This window comes from Rattus norvegicus, chromosome X, assembly GCF_036323735.1.
Source record: "Rattus norvegicus strain BN/NHsdMcwi chromosome X, GRCr8, whole genome shotgun sequence".
Taxonomy (NCBI): Eukaryota; Metazoa; Chordata; class Mammalia; order Rodentia; family Muridae; genus Rattus; species Rattus norvegicus.
The window spans coordinates 108,181,087-108,203,849 of NC_086039.1; the positions used below are offsets into that span (position 1 = coordinate 108,181,087).

At 39.2% G+C, this 22,763-nt stretch overlaps 1 protein-coding gene and 1 pseudogene across 2 annotated transcripts in view; both read left to right on the forward strand.

Annotated features, from left to right (window-relative positions):
- Nucleotides 1–14,658, forward strand: part of Tbc1d8b (TBC1 domain family member 8B) — an 87,949-nt gene extending 73,291 nt beyond the window's left edge. For both annotated transcript variants that reach the window (NM_001401137.1, XM_063280009.1), the window contains 4 exons: nt 860–943; nt 1,949–2,005; nt 10,557–10,654; nt 12,158–14,658. In NM_001401137.1, the coding sequence (NP_001388066.1) occupies nt 860–943; nt 1,949–2,005; nt 10,557–10,654; nt 12,158–12,550 (632 nt within the window). In that variant the 3' untranslated portion in view covers nt 12,551–14,658. The remainder of the gene's footprint in view (nt 1–859; nt 944–1,948; nt 2,006–10,556; nt 10,655–12,157) is intronic.
- A 935-nt stretch (nt 14,659–15,593) lies between these two features.
- Rps4x-ps12 (ribosomal protein S4, X-linked, pseudogene 12) lies at nt 15,594–22,101 on the forward strand (annotated as a pseudogene).
- The last annotated feature ends 662 nt before the right edge of the window (nt 22,102–22,763 follow it).

Sequence of the window (22,763 nt, forward strand, 5' to 3'; positions counted from 1 at the left end):
TAAGAATAATTTTTGTTATTATGTTAGGTTACCATTTGAAGGCTTAATTTTTCCATTTCATGTATCTTTTTAGAGGAATTAAAAGTAGGAATATTAAATAGGAAATATTATGTTCCTGTTACATAACCAGTGGTAGGCAAAGCAAGGCACTCAGCTTCGTGTTTTACTTAGTAGTGCAGAAGTTTTAAACATGCTGAGGTTTTGTGTTTAGATGTGACCTAAATGCCAGATTTCCTTTTTTCAATGTGTAAGGAGGAGGTGCAACAGCTCTGCCTGGTACAAGAGAGTGGAAGGCTTCCATTGATAAAGGAGCAGGTCATTGCCAGGAGGGGTCATGGAGATGTTTTTTTTCCTAATTTCTATTTTTGTTTTTTGGAGGGGAAGTTAGGGTAGAGGGAAAATATAGAAGGACTGGGAAATGAGTGGGATTGTGGTGCATGATGTCAAATTCCCAAAGAAGCTATTAAAAATTATAATTAAAAAGAGTTAAGACTTTTTTTAAAAAAAAGTAAAACAAGTAGGCTACCCCTGCTCCAGTATGATGGCCCTGGGTATCAAATGTACTCCCTGGGTTTTATAAAAGAGCCCATGAAGGTAGAAAGGAATAGTAGTAGTGAAAGAGAGAACATTGCAGGAAAGGAAGTGTGAAGATGAATTTGATCAAATATATGATGTTCTCAAGCAATAAAAGAAGGAAAGCACAAGGAAGAGAAATCAGAAAACTCAAAGTGATCAAATGCTTATTGGGTGTACAGCAGAGCAGAGCAATAGTATTTCCACACACGTCATCTAATTTCTGCTCTTTAACCTGTCTGTCCTTTGTTGCTAGTAAATGTGAATTTGGGTTATATGTTTTCAGCTTATACTGAAGTGATATCTAAGACTTCTTCAAAAGGTGATGAGCTTTCAACAGAAGAATTACTTTATTTCAGTCAGCTCCAAGGTAAATATTTGTTTAACCTTATAACAAAATCTGGCTTGTTTTGAGTTGGGTCTTGCTGTATTGGGCTCCAGTGATCCTCGTGCCTCAGTCTTCCGGTAGCTAGGACTAAGGACATCCTGATTGCTTACTCGTGGCAATCTTCCTGAGCCACTGCACTTTCACTGTTTGATACCACACTAGCAAAGCCTCTAAATATTTGACCGATCAGACTGTATTTCACAATTTTTCTGTTTTGAAATTTCTTATGAAAGAATTTTAAAAATAGTATTTATAATATATTTTGTATTTAATTTTATTAAAGGAATCTCTATGTTATATCATATCATGTTTATGCTTTGATAAAGGACAATGAAGCCAATCAGATCTTTGATGATTTATAAGTCAGAGCTTTTATTTAAAACTGTAGGGATGATTGTGCTTTCTGACATAAATTGGAAGTAATACACACTTGTATGTGTCATTTGCTTTATTTTCATAGATATGTAATGGTCTTATAGAGAAAATTTATGTGTGCATGTCTATATTTGGTTGCTATATATAAAGTAAGTATTATAAAAACCGAAAAATTATCTATTTAATTCTTGCAACTCTACATATAAGGGCGTCGAGTACAGAAACAAGTGATTTGTACAGCATTTCACAACGAGTTGTTACCATACTTGGGACTTGTGGCTTCTTCTTCAGACTCCCATTATGTGAGGAGTCTTCCTCCCAGTAATAAAAGTAATACCACTTAATTTGAAAGCAGTCAAATAAGGAAACTATCACTCAGAAACAAGTACTGGTGCATTGTTCTCTAGGATAGTTTTAATATTAATATACAGTGTTCTTTTACTATGAATGTCTCTAATACTTTATATTCTCATGTTAGGAGGTCAGGTTACATAATTGCTTTGGTGGGTAAAAAAACTAAGTGCTTATAAGTTTTTGTACAAAATAGTACTTTACTTTTGAAAGATACCTGTTAAACAGTTTAAAATGTGAATTACCCTCTTTCCATTTTAGTTTCTAAGCCTGCAGATGGGAAGGAAACAGAATTGGGAAGAAAAAGCCCTGAGAAAGGTACTATGATAACAATCTAGGAATATCATTCAATTTAATAAATTATTCATTCTATAAGGAGGGATAGCTGAAAAGAGGGGAGGGAAGGTAGAGGTTTTTAAAGGCTGTAGATGTATCCCAATGAAGGTTTTACTTACATCATGTTAATATAACAATTTCTTTCTTCTTATGATACTTCCATCTCAGAAGTTATAAAAATATAACACTGAGTGATCCATATTCATTTATATCATTTTAAATATTTTATTTTAATTACAAAATAATAGGTATTGTTTATGGCTGGAATTCAGATAGTATGTAGTCTTTCTTACCCCCAGATAAGCCTATCCAGAAGTAAAGATTGTAATATTTTTGGCTATATCCTTTTCAGACTTGTTTCTTTTTATACATAAACATGTAGGCATATCTCTTTTTAAATTATCCACAAACAGTCGTCTGAGTGCTATTTTCTTATTTTGTAGTATATCATGGGTAATTTTTCATGTCTATTCATTTACTCTTTTGACTTTGAATGGGAACAGAACATTTCATGATTTAATTGTTAAGACTTTTTTCAATCAGTAGCTCAATACTGATGGACATTTAATATGTTTCCAATTATTTTTACTGCAAACTATGATGCCAAAAATTGACATATAAATTTCAGGACAATTTAAGAAATATCTCGTTAAAATAAGATAAATACAGAGAAGTATAAGAATATTGAATAAAGTAGAATGCACACTTGATATTTTAATAGAGACTATGACATTATTCATTTAAAGCTCATCACTCATTTTAAAACATTTAATTAAAAGTAATTCCCAAAGACCTAGTTGAACATAACTCCTCCACTATTTTACTCAGCTTTCAAGAAATTTAAATAAGAATTTAAAGGTCACAGAAATATCATCTTAACTGAACCCTTTAAACAAATGAATCAATAAGCAGTGTTTTTAATTTTTGAAAAAGAGCTACCATTAATGACTTTCATATGTGCATATGAAGAACTGCATATAGAAAATATTAAGCATAATAGGATATATGGGTGTGTAGCTACATGAAATTTATCGTGGGATCAGAGCATGCTCTTTTAATCTAAATACATCATCTTCCCTCTTTGCTCATATTTTTGCTCTTCCCCAAGTTTCCCAAAGTAAAAATTTTGGTCTAAATCAGTGGTTCTCAACCTTCCTAATTGTGGTGGCTTGAATATGCTTGTCCCATGAGAAATGACACTATTAAGAGGTATGGCCTTTCCCGGAAGGGGCGGCACAGGTCTTCCTGGTTGCTGCCGCTGCAGAGAGACTCTGGGCAGCACCCCACGAGCGAACCTGAGCCTCGGGACCACAGGTAAGACCAACTTTTCTGCTGCAAGAAAGCTGCCTGGTGAGCTTGGGACACACGGAAGCAGAATTCCTGTAGGACCGGGCACGTTCTGTGTTTACCGGAAGTCCCACACCCGCGGATCCCGGCCTGCAGCAGCTCTCTGCTCCCAGACCCGGTGAGAGAGAGACCCAACCGCCTGGTCAGGTGGGCACTCCTGAGGCTGCAGAGCGGAAGAGACCACCAACACTGCTCACCCCTGCCCACATCCCTGGCCCAAGAGGAAACTGTATAAGGCCTCTGGACTCCCGTGGGGGAGGGCCCAGGAGCGGCAGGACCCCTGCCTGAGACACCGCGGAACCTGAAAGAAACAGACCAGATAAACAGTTCTCTGCACCCAAATCCCGTGGGAGGGAGAGCTAAACCTTCAGAGAGGCAGACAAGCCTGGGAAACCAGAAGAGACTGCTCCCTGCACACACATCTCGGACGCCAGAGGAAAAAGCCAAAGACCATCTGGAACCCTGGTGCACTGAAGCTCCCGGAAGGGGCGGCACAGGTCTTCCTGGTTGCTGCCGCTGCAGAGAGCCCGTGGGCAGCACCTCACGAGCGAACTTGAGCCTCAGGACCACAGGTAAGACCAACTTTTCTGCTGCAAGAAAGCTGCCTGGTGAACTCAAGACACAGGCCCACAGGAACAGCTGAAGACCTGTAGAGAGGAAAAACTACACGCCCGAAAGCAGAACACTCTGTCCCCATAACTGACTGAAAGAGAGGAAAACAGGTCTACAGCACTCCTGACACGCAGGCTTATAGGACAGTCTAGCCACTGTCAGAAATAGCAGAACAAAGTAACACTAGAGATAATCTGATGGCGAGAGGCAAGCGCAGGAACCCAAGCAACAGAAACCAAGACTACATGGCACCATCGGAGCCCAATTCTCCCATCAAAACAAACATGGAATATCCAAACACACCAGAAAAGCAAGATCTAGTTTCAAAATCATTTTTGATCATGATGCTGGAGGACTTCAAGAAAGACGTGAAGAACTCCCTTAGAGAACAAGTAGAAGCCTACAGAGAGGAATCGCAAAAATGCCTGAAAGAATTCCAGGAAAACATAAATAAACAAGCAGAAGCCCATAGAGAGGAGACACAAAAATCCCTGAAAGAATTCCAGGAAAACACAATCAAACAGTTGAAGGAATGGAGGATGGAAATAGAAGCAATCAAGAAAGAACACAGGGAAACAGCCCTGGATATAGAAAACCAAAAGAAGAGACAAGGAGCTGTAGATACAAGCTTCACCAACAGAATACAAGAGATGGAAGAGAGAATCTCAGGAGCAGAAGATTCCATAGAGATCATTGACTCAACTGTCAAGGATAATGTAAAGCGGAAAAAGCTACTGGTCCAAAACATACAGGAAACCCAGGACTCAATGAGAAGATCAAACCTAAGGATAATAGGTATAGAAGAGAGTGAAGACTCCCAGCTCAAAGGACCAGTAAATATCTTCAACAAAATCATAGAAGAAAACTTCCCTAACCTAAAAAAAGAGATACCCATAGACATACAAGAAGCCTACAGAACTCCAAATAGATTGGACCAGAAAAGAAACACCTCCCGTCACATAATTGTCAAAACACCAAACGCACAAAATAAAGAAAGAATATTAAAAGCAGTAAGGGGAAAAGGTCAAGTAACATATAAAGGCAGACCTATCAGAATCACACCAGACTTCTCGCCAGAAACTATGAAGGCCAGAAGATCCTGGACTGATGTCATACAGACCCTAAGAGAACACAAATGCCAGCCCAGGTTACTGTATCCAGCAAAACTCTCAATTAACATTGATGGAGAAACCAAGATATTCCATGACAAAACCAAATTTACACAATATCTTTCTACAAATCCAGCACTACAAAGGATAATAATTGGTAAAGCCCAACATGAGGAGGCAAGCTATACCCTAGAAGAAGCAAGAAACTAATCGTCTTGGCAACAAAACAAAGAGAATGAAAGCACACAAACATAACCTCACATCCAAATATGAATATAACGGGAAGCAATACTCACTATTCCTTAATATCTCTCAATATCAATGGCCTCAACTCCCCAATAAAAAGACATAGATTAACAAACTGGATACACAACGAGGACCCTGCATTCTGCTGCCTACAGGAAACACACCAGACAAAGACAGACACTACCTCAGAGTGAAAGGCTGGAAAACAACTTTCCAAGCAAATGGTCAGAAGAAGCAAGCTGGAGTAGCCATTCTAATATCAAATAAAATCAATTTCCAACTAAAAGTCATCAAAAAAGATAAGGAAGGACACTTCATATTCATCAAAGGAAAAATCCACCAAGATGAACTCTCAATCCTAAATATCTATGCCCCAAATACAAGGGCACCTACATATGTAAAAGAAACCTTACTAAAGCTCAAAACACACATTGCACCTCACACAATAATAGTGGGAGATTTCAACACCCCACTCTCATCAATGGACAGATCATGGAAACAGAAATTAAACAGTGATGTCGATAGACTAAGAGAAGTCATGAGCCAAATGGACTTAACAGATATTTATAGAACATTCTATCCTAAAGCAAAAGGATATACCTTCTTCTCAGCTCCTCATGGCACTTTCTCCAAAATTGACCATATAATTGGTCAAAAAACGGGCCTCAACAGGTAAAGAAAGATAAAAATAATCCCATGCGTGCTATCGGACCACCACGGCCTAAAACTGGTCTTCAATAACAATAAGGGAAGAATGCCCACATATACGTGGAAATTGAACAATGCTCTACTCAATGATAACCTGGTCAAGGAAGAAATAAAGAAAGAAATTAAAAACTTTTTAGAATTTAATGAAAATGAAGGTACAACATACCCAAACTTATGGGACACAATGAAAGCTGTGCTAAGAGGAAAACTCATAGCGCTGAGTGCCTGCAGAAAGAAACAGGAAAGAGCATATGTCAGCAGCTTGACAGCACACCTAAAACCTCTAGAGCAAAAAGAAGCAAATACACCCAGGAGGAGTAGAAGGCAGGAAATAATCAAACTCAGAGCTGAAATCAACCAAGTAGAAACAAAAAGGACCATAGAAAGAATCAACAGAACCAAAAGCTGGTTCTTTGAGAAAATCAACAAGATAGATAAACCCTTAGCCAGACTAACGAGAGGACACAGAGAGTGCGTCCAAATTAACAAAATCAGAAATGAAAAGGGAGACATAACTACAGATTCAGAGGAAATTCAAAAAATCATCAGATCTTACTATAAAAACCTATATTCAACAAAACTTGAAAATCTTCAGGAAATGGACAATTTCCTAGACAGATACCAGGTATCGAAGTTAAATCAGGAACAGATAAACCAGTTAAACAACCCCATAACTCCTAAGGAAATAGAAGCAGTCATTAAAGGTCTCCCAACCAAAAAGAGCCCAGGTCCAGACGGGTTTAGTGCAGAATTCTATCAAACCTTCATAGAAGACCTCATACCAATATTATCCAAACTATTCCACAAAATTGAAACAGATGGAGCACTACCGAATTCCTTCTACGAAGCCACAATTACTCTTATACCTAAACCACACAAAGACACAACAAAGAAAGAGAACTTCAGACCAATTTCCCTTATGAATATCGACGCAAAAATACTCAATAAAATTCTGGCAAACCGAATTCAAGAGCACATCAAAACAATCATCCACCATGATCAAGTAGGCTTTATCCCAGGCATGCAGGGATGGTTTAATATACGGAAAACCATCAACGTGATCCATTATAGAAACAAACTGAAAGAACAGAACCACATGATCATTTCATTAGATGCTGAGAAAGCATTTGACAAAATTCAACACCCCTTCATGATAAGAGTCCTGGAAAGAATAGGAATTCAAGGCCCATACCTAAACATAGTAAAAGACATATACAGCAAACCAGTTGCTAACATTAAAGTAAATGGAGAGAAACTTGAAGCAATCCCACTAAAATCAGGGACTAGACAAGGCTGCCTACTCTCTCCCTACTTATTCAATATAGTTCTTGAAGTTCTAGCCAGAGCAATCAGACAACAAAAGGAGATCAAGGGGATACAGATCGGAAAAGAAGAGGTCAAAATATCACTATTTGCAGATGACATGATAGTATATTTAAGTGATCCCAAAAGTTCCACCAGAGAACTACTAAAGCTGATAAACAACTTCAGCAAAGTGGCTGGGTATAAAATTAACTCAAATAAATCAGTTACCTTCCTCTATACAAAAGAGAAACAAGCCGAGAAAGAAATTAGGGAAACGACACCCTTCATAATAGACCCAAATAATATAAAGTACCCCGGTGTGACTTTAACCAAGCAAGTAAAAGATCTGTACAATAAGAACTTCAAGACACTGAGGAAAGAAATTGAAGAAGACCTCAGAAGATGGAAAGATCTCCCATGCTCATGGATTGGCAGGATTAATATAGTAAAAATGGCCATTTTACCAAAAGCAATCTACAGATTCAATGCAATCCCCATCAAAATACCAATCCACTTCTTCAAAGAGTTAGACAGAACAATTTGCAAATTCATCTGGAATAACAAAAAACCCAGGATAGCTAAAGCTATCCTCAACAATAAAAGGACTTCAGGGGGAATCACTATCCCTGAACTCAAGCAGTATTACAGAGCAATAGTGATAAAAACTGCATGGTATTGGTACAGAGACAGACAGATAGACCAGTGGAATAGAATTGAAGACCCAGAAATGAACCCACATACCTATGATCACTTGATTTTTGACAAAGGAGCCAAAACCATCCAATGGAAAAAAGATAGCATTTTCAGCAAATGGTGCTGGTTCAACTGGAGGGCAACATGTAGAAAAATGCAGATCGATCCATGCTTATCACCCTGTACAAAGCTTAAGTCCAAGTGGATCAAGGACCTCCACATCAAACCAGACACACTCAAACTAATAGAAGAAAAACTAGGGAAGCATCTGGAACACATGGGCACTGGAAAAAATTTCCTGAACAAAACACCAATGGCTTATGCTCTAAGACCAAGAATCGACAAATGGGATCTCATAAAACTGCAAAGCTTCTGTAAGGCAAAGGACACTGTGGTTAGGACAAAACGGCAACCAACAGATTGGGAAAAGATCTTTACCAATCCTACAACAGATAGAGGCCTTATATCCAAAATATACAAAGAACTCAAGAAGTTAGACCGCAGGGAAACAAATAACCCTATTAAAAAATGGGGTTCAGAGCTAAACAAAGAATTCACAGCTGAGGAATGCCGAATGGCTGAGAAACACCTAAAGAAATGTTCAACATCTTTAGTCATAAGGGAAATGCAAATCAAAACAACCCTGAGATTTCACCTCACACCAGTGAGAATGGCTAAGATCAAAAACTCAGGTGACAGCAGATGCTGGCGAGGATGTGGAGAAAGAGGAACACTCCTCCATTGTTGGTGGGATTGCAGACTGGTAAAACCATTCTGGAAATCAGTCTGGAGGTTCCTCAGAAAATTGGACATTGAACTGCCTGAGGATCCAGCTATACCTCTCTTGGGCATATACCCAAAAGATTCCTCAACATACAAAAGAGACACGTGCTCCACTATGTTCATCGCAGCCTTATTTATAATAGCCAGAAACTGGAAAGAACCCAGATGCCCTTCAACAGAGGAATGGATTCAGAAAATGTGGTACATCTACACAATGGAATATTACTCAGCTATCAAAAACAACGAGTTTATGAAATTCGTAGGCAAATGGTTGGAACTGGAAAATATCATCCTGAGTGAGCTAACTCATTCACAGAAAGACATACATGGTATGCACTCATTGATAAGTGGCTATTAGCCCAAATGCTTGAGTTACCCTAGATGCCTAGAACACATGAAACTCAAGACGGATGATCAAAATGTGAATGCTTCACTCCTTCTTTAAATGAGGAAAAAGAATACCCTTGGCAGGGAAGGGAGAGGCAAAGATTAAAACAGAGACTGAAGGAACACCCATTCAGAGCCTGCCCCACATATGACCCATACATATACAGCCACCCAATTAGAGAAGATGGACGAAGCAAAGAAGTGCAGGCCTACAGGAACCGGATGTAGATCGCTCCTGAGAGACACAGCCAGAATACAGCAAATACAGAGGCGAATGCCAGCAGCAAACCACTGAACTGAGAATAGGCCCCCGTTGAAGGAATCAGAGAAAGAACTGGAAGAGCTTGAAGGGGCTCGAGACCCCATATGTACAACAATGCCAAGCAACCAGAGCTTCCAGGGACTAAGCCACTACCTAAAGACTATACATGGACTGACCCTGGACTCTGACCCCATAGGTAGCAATGAATATCCTAGTAAGAGCACCAGTGGAAGGGGAAGCCCTGGGTCCTGCTAAGACTGAACCCCCAGTGAACTAGACTATGGGGGGAGGGCGGCAATGGGTGCAGGGTTGTGAGGGGGACACACATAAGGAAGGAAAGGGGGGAGGGGGATGTTTGCCCGGAAACCGGGAAAGGGAATAACACTTGAAATGTATATAAGAAATACTCAAGTTAATAAAAAAAAAAGAGGTATGGCCTTAATGGAGGAGGGGTGGCCTTGTTAGAGGACTTGTGTCACTATGGGGGTTGGCTTTAAGGCCTCCTAGTGCTCAAAGTCCCTGCTGCTCAAGCTCCAGCCCGGATGGAATCAGAGCCTCCTCTTGGCTGCCTTCAAATTAAGATGAAGAACTCTTGGCTCCTCCAGCACCAGTCTGTCTGCACATTTCTCTGCTTCCCACCTCTGGACTGAACCTCGGAACCTGTAAGCCAGCCCTAATTAAATGTTGTCCTTATAACAGTTGCATTGGTTATGGTGTGGGCTGCCCATAGCCGTAAAACCCTAAGAGAACTTCCTAACTGATTTTTGTTACTGTTATGAAACCTAATGTAAGTATGTGTGTTTTCCAATAGTCTCAGGCAACCCCTTTGAAAAGGTTGTTTGACTCCCACTCCAAAGGGGTCACAACCCACAGGTTGAGAGCCACTGATCTAAATGGAATTGGAAAATGTATTCTGAAGACCAGTGAGTGAGATCAAAGCTAAATTCAGATGATGTCCTGGACTGAAAGAGATGGGCTCTTTTACCTTGGTGAAATAACTTTTGGTTTCAGGGATTCTTTTTGAAATTTGGGAAAATGTTGTGAGCTGTTCATTACAAAATTGCGTATTTCTTTCATTCAGGCAAAGGAAAAATTGATATTCAAGCCTATTTAAGTCAATGGCAAGATGAACTTCTCAAAAAAGAAGAGAACATTAAAGATTTACCAAGAATGAATCAGGTATTCGTTTTTTCAATTCAATTTTCTCAGTGAAAATTCTTAATTTTTTTTATTAATGTGAGTGCATGATGCCCATGGTTCAGTCACCAATATCACAAAAGAAAAAGAAAGAAAAATAAAATAACATATACTATTACAAAAGAGTTAACTAATCCACAGGTTATCATCTTTATAAGATGCAGGTATCATTAAAGAGGTGAACAATTTTTAAATTATTTTATACTGTATACACTTAAATGTATTTTTGTTCTATAAGAAATCTTGTACATAGGACATATTTCCAACATCAAAACATATGTTTACCAAGTACACATTAAGTTGTCTACCAGATGTCAAATCTATTGCTAGTTACTAAGAAATTACTAAGATAGAGCTCACTTTAGTACCCAGTGATCTTGTAGTTGACACTACGTAGGCAGTACTAAGGACTAGTATAAATATGATCTAAATTGATCTCTTTCTTACACATTGCCCATATGTTTTTATATTCTTTAACAAAAGACCAAGTGATGCTCTCATACTGAAGTTTTCCCGAACTTTGCAAAAACAACTATCAAATAGCTTAGCGTGTCTTAATGGACTTTCCAGTTTGATAGTTAAATGAATCCTTTATAAAATAAGTATATGGTATATTTATTTTTCAATCTTTATAAATGATTGAAATATGTTATGAATGTAATATGAAAAGGAAGGAGGAAAGCATTTTATAACACATTTTATGAAATATTATTTGTACTTGTTTTATATACATATTAACCTTTAATGTTAGATGACTGAATTGTAGAACACTTGGGTTTGAATAGCCTTTTTTTTTTTTTTTTGGAACTGGGGACCGAACCCAGGGCCTTGCGCTTGCTAGGCAAGCGCTCTACCACTGAGCTAAATCCCCAACCCCGTTTGAATAGCTTTTAAATTGACAAGTGTTTACTAGGAATATCTAGAATTTTCTGGGGACAGTTAGCAGAAATACTAGATTTTCTTAACTTTGGCCCCATGTGTGCCTTTAAAGATAAGCACATCCGAAGGGATTTCTTAGATTCCTTTCACTACTAAGTAGGTCTCAAAAAGTCATTCTTCCCCAAAGTTAAATCACCTTTGTTTAGTGCCCAGTGTAGCCTTTTGAGATCAGATGAAGTCCATAACCCTTTTCTTAAAATTGGTTGATGAAAATTGCATGGAGGAAAACACAGAATTTTGAATAACCAAAATTGTCACCCAGCACTAAATAATCCTGGCAAGCCAGGATATTTAGTACCAATAAACCTGCCAGAGATTAGTTTGGATATGGTAGTCTTTGATTAGGCAATGTGTGAGATGGCTTTAGTGGCATGTTCTTCCATGGTTCATACTTACTTTTCTTGAGCAAAGATGTATCATGGATTCAGTTCTATGGTGAAGGTTATGTACTATAAATTTTATACAGGATGGTATCCACTTTTGAGTTCCACTTATATTTGCTAAATCTAACGTTAAAACATTCCATTTCCAACTTGTGTCTTCTAGTCACAATTTATTCAGTTTTCAAAGACCCTGTATAATTTATTTCATGAGGACCCCGAAGAAGAGGCGCTATATCAAGCCATTGCTATTGTAACCAACCTTCTTCTCAGGATGGAAGAAGTTGGAAGGAAACTCCATAGCCCGGCGTCATCAGCCAAAGGACTGTCCAGTGTAGCCTGTGATTCTGGACCCAGTGAGGGAAACACAGAGAGCAGTGTGAAGAAAGATCCTTCCTCTCCCAGAGAAGAACATCAGTGGTCCTTTGCATTCGAGCAGATTCTTGCTTCCCTGTTAAACGAACCGGCCCTGGTGAGGTTTTTTGAGAGACCCTTAGATTTAAAAGCCAAGCTAGAAAAGGCGAAAAGCTCCCAGTTAAGGTCTAGAACCAAGATGTAAATCTCTGCCGTCCTCCGGTTTGCTAAGATTCCTGTTCTATCAGCCTGGCTCCTGGGAATACTTCTCAGGAATAGATTGCATTACCAATGTGCTCCGGGGCAGAAGAGAAAGACACTCAGAAGCACAATGGTTCATTGCTTTGTATTAATTGCACTTTAAAAAATTCTCCCACTCTATGTCACAAGATAAGCATCATCAGGGTCACATGCTCCGTGGAACCACCAGAGGGCGCCACCATATCACTTTAGTGAGTCACTCACAAGTTTGTACTGCTGTTTCCATGAGATTACTGGTGTTTCAAAAGGTGATGATGTATTTATTTTAATGCTGTCATAGCATATTGGTAAGCTTTGTTTTTCAAATCGCCCCAGTCCTATAAAACCACCTTAGAAAACTGGACTTCAGAACTATAGCCTTAATTATCTAGGAAGTTGCCTTTTAGGGCCCTGATTCCCAAGTTCTATAACTGAAAGATTAACTTCTAAAATGTAATTTTATTCAGGACAGTAATACATGGTTTTTAAAATCAACTTCTTCATTCTCTGTTCCTGAGGGATTAAGCACTTGGAGGTTAACACTATTAACTCTGTTGCTGATAATGCAAATCAGGAAGTCTAAATTCTGGGCTGATATAAAGAAAAACAACACTAGATTTAGACTTAAATCAGATAAAGCCAGCATTTTGAAAAACAAGAAAAGGTTAGGAGACAGTTCAGTTGACTATCTAGCTCTTTCAGTTAGACTGAGATATAACTACAAATTGTTTATGGCTTTTGTTTCAGAATAGCGTGTGATTGCTTGTGTCCCAGCCTTATGTTTTTAATTTTCACTGGTTGTGTTTTAATTTGTAGTAGGTAGTGCGGAACAGCTACACTAAGATTGAATTGCTGTACTAGTCTGGCAAGCATGTGAAGTATACTTCATGTAATACTCACTAAGGTACTATGTGGAATTGCCAGCACCTACCTTAAAAAGGTTCGACTTAGATGTGCAATTTTTACACACTTTATGCTTCTTCTATGGCGGTCCATGTAAATATATATGGACTTTGATAGCACTTTAAAAAGAACAAAACAAAAAACAAGCAAACCACGTGGACCTGTCCTATCTTCTGCCATTTTTAACGAATACTTTATTTAGCAGTTGTCCTGGGAAATGGGGCAGGAACCATCATGTGGAGCTTGTGTCTCCACACTAGACTTTGATTTCAAGCCGTTGCCTTGGCTAGAAGGAAAACAATGAAAGGGTAGCCCTCCTTCATGGTGACCAAAGTCTCCCTTTGTGGGAAGGAATTGGTGTGGTCTGCCTTCCACGAGAACGTACCGTGAATAAAACCGAGCCGTGTTGCCATACTGCATACTATTTTCAAGGAAGTTAAGCACTTCTCACATTTTGTCTTTGAAAATTCCTGAGTTGGATGTGGTCAAATGCTGGTAGTGTCTTTAAGGTTTGATTATGCTGCCTTTTCAAGGAAATAACTATTTAAAAGAGATAGTGTAAAACTAAGCCTTTCTGCCTCAATTCAGAAATGATTAGCTAAAATATGTCCCCGTTTTCAATTTTAGTTAATAGTCTATGTGAGAACCATCACACATCTGTCATTATGCAATGATTGTTAAATTATACGACAATAGCTCTAGAAAAACATATGCTCCGTGCTTGTATACAAAGACACTGTTATACACACTTGGTTAATATTTTGTCAGTTGTATTTACAACACATACTTTCTTAAGAGAATATGTTGTTAATTTTTGATATTATTTTAGAGTCAAAATTGTAAAGATGACTGAATATTGTATTTTAGTCTAGATTAATTAACTACTTAAAGAGATTTTTGAGTTTCAAGAAGATTATAAATGAAGGTTAGCAAGACAACAATGTATTTTCTGAGTCTCCAAGAGAAGTGAAACATGTTATAGTTTTGTAGCTGCTGCCTTGTTAAGCAAATGATTATTATGAGTCACAATATTCAAAATATTTTGTTGTGTCAAACTGGACCAGTGCACTAACGCCTTTTACATTAAATGTTATAAGATGACGTGTCTTTATAAAGCTAAGTATTAAAAATCTATTATGTTAAATATGAACTGTTTATTAAAAAGCCAAATGTTGTTTTGGTTTTTTTTGGGGGGGGTTCTTTTTTTCGGAGCTGGGGACCGAACCCAGGGCCTTGCGCTTCCTAGGTAAGCGCTCTACCACTGAGCTAAATCCCCAGCCCCCAAATGTTGTTTTATTATGCATTTTACTTACACATAACTGAAAGATCACTTGAGGGTATCCTTTCTACGTCAGTGTAGGGTCTAGCTGTAAGAAAACCAGAACTTGTTCCCTAATAGTTTAGGCAGGAAACTGTTTATCACTGGATAGTAAGTGGCTTGTATAATTATTGAAAGACCAGCTTAGTTGAACTTTCAATTATAAGTTCCAAGACCACGCCCCTCCCAGGCTACCAGGAAAGTTGTTAATTCTTGTCCGGAAACGTGATTTGCTTGCAAATGGATGCCTAGTTCCTTACCCCTCACCACCCATGCACTCCCAACTAAATTGTAGCGAAACAGCCAAACATCTTCATAGACATCTTCAGCAGTAGAGATGTCAGAAGTCCAGAATGATGATGGTAAAGGAATACGGGAATTGTGCTTTTCCCTTCTGAAGTCCAGCAGACACGCTCATAGACCGGAATGGATCCTTTGAACTGTGTGAGGATTTACCCCTTCTCGTGCTGCATAATAAATTAGTATAATACACATTTAGTAACTAATTATTTTAGTATGTCATCACTAGGGACTCAGCCTAGCTAGGTCCTCTGGGTAGGATTATGAGGCTGTGACCTAGGGATAATCTAGACTGGTTCTCAGGTAGAGTTTCGGTTGGGGAAGAAGTCTACTTCCAAGTCTCTATGTCCTTTCTATCTAGGTCTGAAAGCACAGCCTCTTACAGGTGGCGAAGCTCAGCTGCTAAAGGCTACACACAATTCCACAGATGACTTTAGCATCTGTAGGTCTTGAGATAAAAAGATAAAAGGCCAGCCTCCAGAGTGAGTCTTCTGGGAAGAGTATCTTAGATCTGACGTAACCCCAATAGCGGTGCCCCTGCCTTTGCCATGTGCTTTTGATGAAAAAAAAACAACAAGTAATCAGTGCTGCCTGTGCTTAAGGGGAGAGGATTTCAGAAAAGCAAGATCAGCGGGCAGAGGTTAGGAGAGGTGCCCCCGAGAGCCCTAGAATCTACCTGCCGCCAGTGTCGATCTGTGTCATTTTCTATGTTACTTCTTTCTTTCACCACACACCACGCCCTTCTAATATATTTATAAATAATAGGTAATAACAGAAGCTGCTGCCCCAGCCCGTCATCCCAGAAACCTTCCTCCAATAAACAGGACACTGCTCTCCTAACGGAAGATCCAAGTCTCTCTCGAATCCATGCATGGCTGATGTTTGTTCCTCCTTATTCATTCTCCATCTCATCTTGAGAGCCTGCAATGTGTAAACTATAAAGTGAATACCAACGGATATAAAACAGAGGGAGGAGAGACTATTGAGGAAAATTGATATTATATATGAATATATATATACCTCATGAGGATGGAGAAACTGGGTGTCTCCTGCAGTCCTCATTTATCCAACTGGTCAAGGCTGTCATTGTGGTGGGAAGAGTTTGGTCTGATGATACCATAAACTAACTTTTTACAGTATATACATCTGTGAATTTTAACATGTATATACTTGTATCACAACAAGAATACAGAATAGTTTCTTTGCCCTAGGAACAAAATGCCATCCATTTATGTATTCTCTCACACACCTCACCAGGCACGGATCGGTTTTGAACTTTATAAAAACAGCAGATGATTGATTCCCCAACATCTCTACCCCTTATAGCCATGTAACTAAGGAGTGGTTAATCAGACACGTGTTCCTAGAATTTCTAAATGATTGGCAAGCCATAGGAAAGGCAGGGAAACGCAGTGCATTCTGGAGACGGAGGTGTCTGCTTCTGGAGTAGGTGTAAAAGTGATTTTTGAATGCTAACAATTTATCCCCCGCCATTTTTAACTGGATCACATTAGTACTTTGCGTTTTGGTTTATTATCAGCTATATTTTGTTTGAGGGCTTGAGGTAGACATCCGGGTGACATTGAGGCCCTGTGCCACTGGATCTCTGAAGGCAAGACAGATTCTTCCAGTAACTTCATTCCTAGACATTCATCAGAAAAAGCACGTTTACTTTATCTCAAGCTCACATTATGCTACAGTTTCTATTTCTGTCATTAGAACTACATTTTTACAACCATGCCATCCTTTACTAGCCACCCTAATTCCACCTATCTCTTTTGCAGGCATCAGTTTTTTGTGATTAATTTTAAAATCACTTTAATTTTTCAATTATGTATATGTGTGAATATACATATGAGGACAGGAATCTTTGCAGTCCGGAAGGCATCAGAACTCCTGAAACTGAAGTCATGGGCCATTTGTGAGTACCTGATAGGATGCTAGGAGATCAATTCAATTCCGGTACAAAAGCAACAAAATGTTGTTAATTGCTGAACCATCTCTGATTCCTGATTGAAGATATGTTTCTAAAGATGTATTTCATTTTAGACTATGTGCATGAGTGTTTGCCTATGTATGCGTATCACATTCATGTTTTGTGCCCCTCTGAAGCCAGAGAGGGTATCAGATCTCCTGGATCTGGAGTTCCAGATGGTTGTGAGCCACCATGTAGGTACTGGGAACTGAACTTGGGTCCTCTGGAAGAGTAACAAATGCTGTTAACCACTGAGTTGTGAGCCTCCGCCCTCATGCTTTTAAAATCTTAATCTTTCCAGTGGTCTGCATGTCTTATGGTTTATCTGGTTTTTAATTTTAATTTTGTGTATGATTTTTTGCCTACGTGGCCATGGCCTTTCTCTAGTGAAGACTCTGTTCCTTGAGCCTCATTTCCAGACTCATAGGAAGCCCAGTATGTTGAGTGATTCTGTCTCTGTTCTCACTCTTCTCTGGATCATTCTCTGCTCCTCAATATTATCAGGCTTTAAGAAAATTCTGTCTTAATGAGGGTTACCCAAAGCTCTACCCCCTCATCGCCTTCTAATAGAAATCAAGCCACATTAAGAACAGGACTATTCAGCTCCGAAAAAAAGAACCAAAAAAAAAAAAAAAAAAAAAAAGAACAGGACTATTTCCCCCCATGACAAATTGTCAGGTCATACAACAAGAAGCGCATATCAAGGAACTCATGAGCATCTTGCATCTGCACATCTTCGGCAATGGTGATCTTTAGTCCTTTTAACCGGTGGGAAATAATAGCTCACAGAGATTACAGTTTGTATTCTCTGTCTAGTTAACAAAGCTGAGTCGTGGGTTTGGGTTTGGTTTTTTTTTTTTTTTAATTTTTTGTTTTGAACAGTACTTGTGTTTAATATTTATCTTATTTTAGAAATATCTCTCCAGGGCTTTGTTTATTGGTAGAGCTTGAATGTCCATGTTTCTCCTTACCGAGTTCATATATTGAAACATAACCCCCAATTCTAAATAGTATTGAGGACAAACTAAATGTTAATTGGGGGGTTAGAGAGATGGCTCAGCAGTAATAGTACTGGCTACTCTTCCAAAGGGTCTGAGTTCAAGTCCCAGCACCCACATGGCAGCTCACAACTGTCTGTAACTTCAGTTCCAGGCCATCCAACATCTTCACAGACACACATGTAGGCAAAGTACGAATGCAAATAAAATAAAATCATTAAAAATGTTAATTATGTCCCAAGGCATTAGTACCCTTACGAAAAGACCCAAGAGAGCTGTCTTTTGTGCCTGGTAAAGACAGAAAGAAGTGTGCCATTTATGAAGCAGCTTGCCTCTTGGTCTTTGACTTTCCAAGTCTCTAAAACCACAAGCAATACATATGTATTGTTTATAAGGCATTTTGTTACAGCAAGCAAAATAGATGAAGAAAATCATTTTCACAGGTTTCTCTAACTAATGAACTCGCTCCTTGCATGTTGCAGATATTGGCCTTTTATCAAATGAATAGATTACAAATGCTCTCTCCCAATCCATGGGTTGTTTCTTCTCTCTGGTGGCTGTTGCCACATTGGTATCAGCACTTTTAGTTTGATACACTCCTATGGTTTTGGTTGTGGCCTGTTTTTCTTTTTTTTGTTTGTGTGTTTGTTTGTTTTGGTTTTGGTTTTGGGTTTTTTTGGGGGGTTTTTTGTTTTGTTTTCTGATTCAGATTAAGGAAACTGCTCATGAAAATTTCATAGAGTTTTACAGTCTTTAATCCATTTGATGTGATTTTATATGGTTTCAATAAATAATCCATTTTAATTTTCTTGCTATTAGATACTCAACTGTTGTACTTTATTGAAAAGACTGTTGTCTGATGAACTTCAATAAAGTCAACTTACCATAAGATGGGGATGATGGTGCACATTTTTTTTTTTTGGTTCTTTTTTCCGGAGCTGGGGACCGAACCCAGGGCCTTGCACTTATTAGGCAAGCGCTCTTCCACTGAGCCAAATCCCCAACCCCGATGGTGCACATTTTTAATCCCAGCACTCAGCAGACAGAGGCAAGTGGGTCTCTATGAGGTGGAGGCCAGCCATAGAAACTTTCATAAAAAGTTCCAGGACAGCAAGCTCCACAGAGAGACCTTGTTTAATAAAGAAGATAAAGCCATTGGTACAGTTCTTGCCTAGCCCTGTGGTCTAGTCTTCAACATCATACAAATTAAAAAATGAAGAATTCCGTAGGGAACGGGATGGTGTACCTTCCCTTGATATATACTTCAATGAGGAGCAGTCCTGCCGACCCCTACGTTGTGTTCTTCTATTTGCTTCTCAATGCAAAGTCTTATGTTGATTCTCTGTACCAATCAGTAGTCTTTTCTAAATGTAATATACTCTTTTAAAATAAAGTCTGGACATTCTTGAAAGACCAAAGCTATAGTGATAAAGAAGAGACCAATGGCTGCTCTGGGTTTCAGGGTATGGCTACATCTGACCACAAAGAAGCAACAGAGATTTTAGGAGATGATGAAACTTTAATGTGTCCTCTAGTTGAGGCTAACCTCAAACTCATAGTCCTCCTGCCCCTAGCTTCTCAGTGCCATCTGCCTCACTACTTTGCCTGACCTTTGTTTTCTTTTTTAATAATTTAGGAAGATTTAAAACATTTTTAACTTGATTTATTCCACGTGGAGGCATTCCATGATGATCATGCGGAAGTCGGAGGTCACCTTTCTTTCAGGAGTTGGGTTGTCTTCCCTGATTCATGGGATCAAACTTAAGTCACACCTGCACAGAAAGAACCGAACCATCTTGCTGGCCCTGGGAATTTTTTTAGTGTTTTTATACATTATATTCTGATAATAGCTCCCCTCTCACAACTCCCAGACCCTCACCCCTTCTTTCTCTTTAGAAAACAAATGGGCAAAAGGCAAAAAACAAACCAGGATTTAAAAAAACTATAAGAATTACCCACACGGAAAAAAAAGAAAGAAACATAAAAATACAAAGTTGGAAAGCATAATACAAAAACCGACGACCAGTAAGACAAAACATGCCCAAACAGAGGAACATGAAAACCATGGTTTATAGAAATATCATTGAGCTCCCAGCACAACCATGGCTTGTGGTCCCAAGAAACATCTGAAGTGCATAGCCACTCCAAAACATTGGATGCTAGATAAGTTGACTGACATGTTTCTCCTCGTCCATCCACTAATCCTCACAAGGTGAGGGAATGCCTGCCTCTGGTCATTTTCCTAAGGGACAGACTTAAATATGTCCTGACTGGAGATGAAGTAAAAAAGATTTGCATGCAGTGATTCATTAAGATTGATGGGAAAGTCAGGACTGATCTAACGTACCCTGCTGGGTTCATGGGTGTCATCAGCAGTGACAAGACTAAAGAGAATTTCCGTCTGATCATTGAATTATACCTTAGGAGGCCATGTACATGATGTGCAAAGTGAGAAAGATCTTTGCGGGCACAAAAGGAATCCCACGTCTGGTGACCCAGGATCACTACCCTGATCCCCTCATCCAGGTGAATGACACCATTCAAATTGATTTGGAAACAGGCAAAATAACTGACTTCATCAAGTTCGACACTGGGAACCTGCGTATGGTGACTGGAGGTGCTAACTTGGGGAGAATTGGTGTGGTCACCAATAGGGAGAGACATCCTGGCTCTTGTGATGTGGTTCATGTGAAAGACGCCAATGGCAACAGCTTTACCACTTGGCTCTCCAACATTATCATTATTGGCAAGGGCAATAAACCATGGATCTCTCCTCCCCAAGGAAAAGGAATCTGCCTCACCATTGCTGAAGAGAGAGGCAAGAGGCTAGCAGCCAAACAGAGCAGTGGGTGAACTGGCCTCTAGGAGACATGCTGGAGAAGTATTTGTACTCTCAATACTACAAACCTTTCTAGGCAACATGCTAGATTAAACAGCATGATGAAACTATATATTATTGGTTTCATCTTGTGTTGATCATTTATTGCTGGTCATCAGGCCCATTCTCCTGTGGTAAATATAACCAGTGAGTCTCCATTGAAGAAAACTATTTTTTCCTTTGTGAGCAGTTGTCAATTGGAGATAGATTCTTGGTTGGGTATGGGAGCCCATGTCTATTTCCTCATGTCAAAACTAGGTCCCAGTCACAGCCCCTGGAAATTACAGGTGAACTATCTTGCTATGTGACCCTAAGCACACAGTTAAATGGATGAAGTCTTTCTTGAGTGAACATACACCTCAGGGAGCATTATAGATTTACTGACCCCTGCTGGGCCTCAGCTCTTCTGATTCTCTCCAGAGATAACAATACTGATTTCTAAAACTCACAAATTTGTTTTGCCCATTTTTGAAAATTATGTATCTGCAATCTTACACTTGTGATGAAATATGCATTCTTTTGTCTTTAGCCTCTTTGAGTCAGCATTATGCTCATGAAATGTGTTCATATGGTATCTCAACCCTTAGTTCCCTTTGATTGTGCTGTGATATTTTGTTGTATAGATACAGTTTAAAAAATTCATTCTACTTTTGATAGAAATTTTGCTGCCTAATTTGGGAGTATTCTAAATAATGTGTCTGGAAGGACCGTTGTATTTGTATTTTTGTACCCATATTTATGCATTTCTTTAAAGTATTTATATATTTAGAAATAGAATTACTGAGGCATATGGTAACTCTGCTTTGAATATTTTAAGGCACTGACAGATTGTTCTCGAACGTGCTTGGACTGTTTTACATTTTCGGCCGCACTGGATCAGGTTTACTCTTTCTCTGCATCCTTGCTAGCACCTGTTATTTTCTGTCTCTTTATTAACAGCTGTTTTAGTATGCAGTAATATCTCACTGCAGGTTTTGATTCATATTATTAGCCTGGGACTTAATATTGAACAGCATTTTATGATCTTGATAGTTCCTGAGAGAAGCTCTCTGTCCACCTCAAGTTCAGATATTGGCGCCTAATTCCCATTACCTCACAGCATAAATTTGGAAACAGGGGGTTTGAAACGGGGCTTCCAAGGAGATGATTAAATCAGAAATAAGACCTCATCCCAGTAAGAACCAGTAGTTCCCCAGGGAGGGATGGGACCCCATGAGAGCTCCCTCCCTCATTCATGACTGACTGTTGTCAAGCCCAGTCTTGAAAGGGATGGGAGAGAGAGAGAAGAGAGAGAAGGCGATAAGGATACATTACATACATGTGTGGAATCGTCAGAAAACAGATTGAGGCCTTTAGGTTGGGGTGCTAGTCCAGCAAGAATGGTTTGTGTTAAGAAAAGACAGACCTGCACATATACTATATATATATATATATATATATATGATATTATCTGAAAACAAATTTAATTGATAAACAATTTCCAGCATGCATGAGAAAAGAGCTCTCAAGTCCCCAGCTCTCAGCAGAGCAATTACCAGTGGATGACTTTGTGGAAGAACAGTCACTTTTCTTTATAGGTACAGTCACTGGTAGGTTGTCCAGGCCCCAGTGGATGACCCCACAGTCACATGCATATGAGCATCAGTAATCAGATTCAGTGATACACACACACTCACTCTCACACACACACTCACACACACACACACACTCACACACACACACACACTCACACACACTCACACACACAGAGAGAGACAGAGACAGAGACAGAGAGAAGGAGGAGGAGGAGGAGGAGGAGGGGGAGGA